The 5,496-nt window shown below is 33.2% G+C and overlaps 1 protein-coding gene across 1 annotated transcript; it reads left to right on the forward strand.

The window, feature by feature from the left end:
- Nucleotides 1–1,802: 1,802 nt before the first annotated feature.
- Nucleotides 1,803–3,782, forward strand: LOC132544768 (uncharacterized). Its single transcript, XM_060208417.1, has one exon. It carries the CDS (start codon nucleotides 1,803–1,805, stop codon nucleotides 3,780–3,782), a length of 1,980 nt encoding a protein of 659 aa, XP_060064400.1.
- Nucleotides 3,783–5,496: the final 1,714 nt, after the last annotated feature.

Consider the following 5,496-nt stretch of genomic DNA (forward strand, 5'->3'; position numbering starts at 1 on the left):
TAGATGGATTAAAGGAATTGTTTGGATCTTGTATCGTAACGGACTGTTTTAGATGGAGTAAAGGAATTGTGTGCCTAATGATATTCGTTTATAAGATATAAAAATTTACCAGGTTGTGTGTAAACGGGAGCATTACGGAGCTGGTCTTTTTCTCAGATTTGATTGATTTTCAACCAATTCAATTGTTTTTAGATTTACATTTTATTTGCACTTGATGCTAGTAAGATGGAACCGTGGGTAATAGATTTAGAAAACTGATCAAGGAGATTTAATATTGTATTCTGATTGTAGTTATTTGGTAATTAAACAAAACTATAGGATTTAAAGATAATAGAAAAAATCCTTCATTTGTGTAATATAAGAGTTCATGACCAATCCCATTGCTGAAACTTGAGACAAACCTCTATATAATAGTTCTCAACCCCCATATATATATACAGAGAGAGACAGAGAGCGAGATTTTGAGAAAGACTTTTGTATCATGTTTGAAAACCAATTTTTTTTTATTTCAAGTAAAATTGTTTACGATTAAAAGCAATATGTTATCGCGAAGAAGTCCGAGAGGTTCGGATGATCGGCTTGGGTAGAGGAGGCGGGAAGATGGTGAGCGAAGAAGACTATGCTGATACCATGATGAAGAAAAGACAGACCCCATGTGTTGTTTAAGAGTTTAACTAGTGGGTTAAAGAGAGAACTTTGACTCTGTATTTGTACACCATGACCGCGAGAACCCGAGCTCGAGCGCTGTGAGGGAAGTGACTTTCACACACTGTTAGTAGGGAAAAACATGTGATCGGTCTATCTTGAATTTGTTGGTTTATTATATAAATTGTTAATTATTTATTGGCGTCCGTGTTGTATTTTACGTTCCAACGAAATACTATCAAGTATACCTAAATGAAAGATCCCAAAATTTATTGTCGTCTCAATGACGATTAATTTCGCAAAAGAATAAGACTTTTTAATATCATGTAATTTTTCTCACACAAAGCTGTGAAAATGGAGCAATTTATTAAACAAGATATATCTAGAATTCAAATGAAAGAAATGGAAGAAAGTTAATATGACATTAGAATGAGAATTGTGCTCTACAGACGGAAAATAACGCGTTCAATCTAATCCCTGAAATAAACTGTTTATTTATTTGTTGTTACTTTAAATAACGTTAATACACACAAACCAATTGCCTTCGAAACAATGCAAAATTACAATACTTACTGCTATAATTATTCGGGAAATGGCTGAAAAAATATATGAACGTCGCGTTTACATAAAACAGACTGAAAAATACACAATGAAGGATAAGATCTATTAAAAGAAAGGCAAGGATGAAATATCTGGTGACTCAAAAACTGTAAATGATGTTATGAACTAACTTAATAATATTAGAATAATATACATTTGTCTTATCATTCTTTATATAATTAAGTGGTAAAACCGTTTAACATTTGGAACTCTTAAAAATGTATAAAATTTATATCACAGTGTTAAGTAACATTGTTGTATATAAACTTACAAAAGAATAAAAAAATCGATGTAAAAAATCGCTGTTATTTTTTCGATATTTACTTACTGTAGCAAAGGTTACTGTTAAATAAATTATTATTGCATTAACTGGATAATTGTGAATATTTTAATTGAATATGGAAATCGTTCTTTTCAGATTATTCCAGTAGCGGCTAAAAGGCAACAAAATGAAATGGAACAACGGAAACTATTTGCGAAAGCCCAAGATAAAGGTTGTCGTAGTCTCTGTCGGGATTATCTTCATTGTCTGTTATTTCATGACTTTTCTTAAGAAAATGTCATTTTCCAACACGGCACTGAATACGCATTATAACGAGGTATATGACAGTCACGTGTCAATTAAAAGACCCCGTTTCGTATTAGGAATGTTAACATCACATGCCAATACCGCGTACAGGGACGGACAGCGATCGACGTGGCTGTCAACTGTAAATATGTTACAAAACCAGCTGCCGTTCACGATTACTTATAAATTTCTTATCGACCGCCCTACAAACGAGACTATAATAGAACAAAAAGTCTACAACGATATTGTTTTTCTGAATGTCACAAGTCAAGGAAGGGCAGTAAGATTCGGAGAGAAATTGTATGTGTGGTTTAAATATATTTATGAAAATTATCCAGACGTTTTACTTGGGGCCAAGGTTGATGATGACGTTTTTCTATGTGTTCCACAAGTTTTCACAAGGATTGATCAACTAAAATCAACGAAACTGTATTACGGATGGACCCATGGTTCGGGGCAGAAAATAAATACACGTACACGTATGGATGAAATGTTTGTAGTTCTTGGTAGAGAGCTACTAGAAAGAATTTCAAAGCGAAAATATTGTTATGGAAGGAGATGTAATCCTAGTATAGATTTAATCGATACTAATTTTGGAGGTACATCTTTGGGATCCTGGTTGTCGATATATGATGACGTAGATTACCGCCCTGATAACAATATCATTGTCCATATCATTGACAATGAAGAAATTAAACAAAACATAAAGCCAAACTTTTGTTCCAAATTCATTTTGAACCATAAATCATCTGTGGAAATAATGAAACAATTACATGAACATAACAATCGTCTCACATCCTTAAACATTTCCTACACTGGTGCTGTGACAGGATCGCTGTTCTCGGGTGATGTGATTCGGTCAGGGTTACCCAAGGTACCAACGAAGCAATATCAGTGTTTGGCAGTTTTAGACAAGATACCAGCATGTGACAACTGGGCGGTTGTTACTACAATTTTTCCTCCTTCGAAAGCTGTGAAATATATATCATCGCTTTTAAACTGGTGTTTGGTCATAGTAGCTGACACAAAGACTCCACCTGAAGCTGCATACCTTTCTGAGATTGAACTTAATAAAGAAACATCAAAAACAGTAAAATATCTTTCGTTGGAGGAACAATATACCTTGTACCCGTTGTTAGCGGATGTTATCCCAATCCAACACTTTGGAAGGAAAAATATCGGTTACATGTATGCTATACATCACAAAGCTAAATACATCTGGGACTTCGATGATGATAATAATGGTATAGTGGATTTGGACGATTTCAAAACAGATCATTTTGATTACGTCACAATCTGTAACACCACTCATAATCCACTTATGAACCCCTATCCCTATTTCGGTGTCACAGAAACATATACCTGGCCAAGAGGTTTTCCACTACAAGACATTAAAAACAAAACTTCAATGCCTAACTTCTGTCACGCAAGTGATACTGTCCACCTGGGCATAGTACAATCATTAGCCAATCAACAGCCGGACATTGATGCTATTTATAGACTTACACGTGACGCTCCTTTTACCTTTCGCGCAACAACAAAATCTCACCTTCCAATTGTTGTGCCAGCTAATATGTTTGCCCCATTCAATGCCCAGGCGACTTTATGGCTACCGTCGGCGTTTCCTTACCTAGCATTACCTATCAGTGTAAATGGGCGTGTCAGTGATATTTGGAGAAGCTACATTGCTCAATTCTTTCTTCACCAAAATGATGTCCGCTTGGCATTTTCGCCACCGTATGTCACACAAGAAAGAAATACCCACAATATTTTAAGAGATTTTAATGCAGAGTTGGATTTGTACCAAAAAAGTAAACAATTTGTGAATCTTCTTTCATCTGAAACGAGTAGAAATCACCCAAACCTATTGGAGTTGTTCAAAGATTTATATTCACGAGGATATCTCGAAGAAGCCGACATTCAGTTCGCTGATGCATGGGCCAAAACATTTGCAATAGTAAAAAAATGACTTTAAAAATGACTAAATAGGGATATTCAATCGGAATTTATTCGACAAAACCATCACATCTGTTACAATATTCAGATTGACGCATCTTTGTATTTTGAAAGTTACCGATGGCATCTTCAGTTTTGAGTTAGCTGTCTTGGTGTTTTAAATAATATAATAATTCGACTCTGTCTTGCTGGAAGGACGAAACAGATATAACATACAGTTAATCCATTATTTGGCCCTTTTGTATATAATTCTAAATCAATCCCAATAAATCACAAAATTATTTTATTTCAAAATATATATGAAGAATTACTATTCAATTGTGTGTCATGTATACAGTCTCTACTGAGATTGAAATAAAACCATTTTGATAATATGTTAATTGCACAAGGTGCATTTTTTATAGTTGTGTAATAGGATTTTATAAATTGAAGGTCGAGGACACCTGTTAATTGAAGCTATATGTGAATATCGTGACATTCCATTAGTTGAGCTGATCAAAGAAAATAATTGTAACTATTTTATGATATCGAATTCCTATCGCTATCTTCCTAGCTATATAAATTGTGATATAAAGCGGGTTTTGCAAATATACGTTCAAATATCTATGACAATGTTGCTAAAAATTAATTTTTACTAACTTTGGGGTTTGTCCTAGACAGGATCTTGAGACGATTTACCAGATTTTGTGAGAATACAATGTGAAAGGAGAATATTTGAACTGGTATTGTTCTCTCAAACCTGAATAGGGGTTTTGAAACTGTCTTTTAACATTCAGTCAGACAGTAAAGCATATATTGATGACCTGACACCTTGAACTCAGGTGAATTAGTTGAAACATGATTTAAGTAATTTGTTTAAAACTACTTGGACGTAATGTAATGGTTTAATAATGATATTTTGTGGAAATATGTTATTGGTTGTTAGAATAAAGCATATTTTTTGTAAATATGTTATTGGTTGTTAGAATAAAGCTTATATTTTTTGTAAATATCTTATTGGTTGTTAGAATAAAGCTATTTTGTGGAAATATCTTATTGGTTGCTAGAATAAAGCTTATATTTGCTGGAATAATGATGCCTCGTTGTTTTTTTTTATTTGTAAACAAACTTATCTTTTCAATACACATTTTCTAAATTAACATAATATTTTCTATAATAAAAATATTTTTGAAAAACAAACAGGTAATTGCATTCCTATTAAATATTTAATACGCATTTTACGTTTAGAAAACTATAAATATCAATATCGACTTTGTCGAATAAGCTTTCGTTTGAGTGTTTCATACATTTTTTGTAATTAAAATCTATGTCAATGATAAGAAGTTCAGTGCTATTTGACAATATTGTTTCCACAAACTATATATATGCACGGACTTATATATAGTCGCCTTTCCTTCCATATCTAAGTTCTTGATATAGGACACAACATACCTAACTTATAAGTCAAGTTTATTAACCAATACACTTATAAGATCCTCTTCATCGGACTAAAAACATGACATAAAAATTAAAATGAAAGTGAATGCGACGTTACTTGTTAATGATTCTAAGATCTATAATTATAGAGCAGTTCCTGATTTTGCCAATATTTATCCAGTCTGTTTATCAATATATCTACGGTCGGCGATATTACCACATTTTCCGGGATTATTACTATACTATACAGTGTGTATGTATTGAGCACCTATGGTATCTGAGCGGTATCATGACTTGAACAGGTGCGATCA

This window comes from Ylistrum balloti, unplaced genomic scaffold (genome assembly GCF_031769215.1).
Source record: "Ylistrum balloti isolate Yb309-2 unplaced genomic scaffold, AGI_CSIRO_Ybal_v1 Utg369808, whole genome shotgun sequence".
Classification (NCBI taxonomy): Eukaryota; Metazoa; Mollusca; class Bivalvia; order Pectinida; family Pectinidae; genus Ylistrum; species Ylistrum balloti.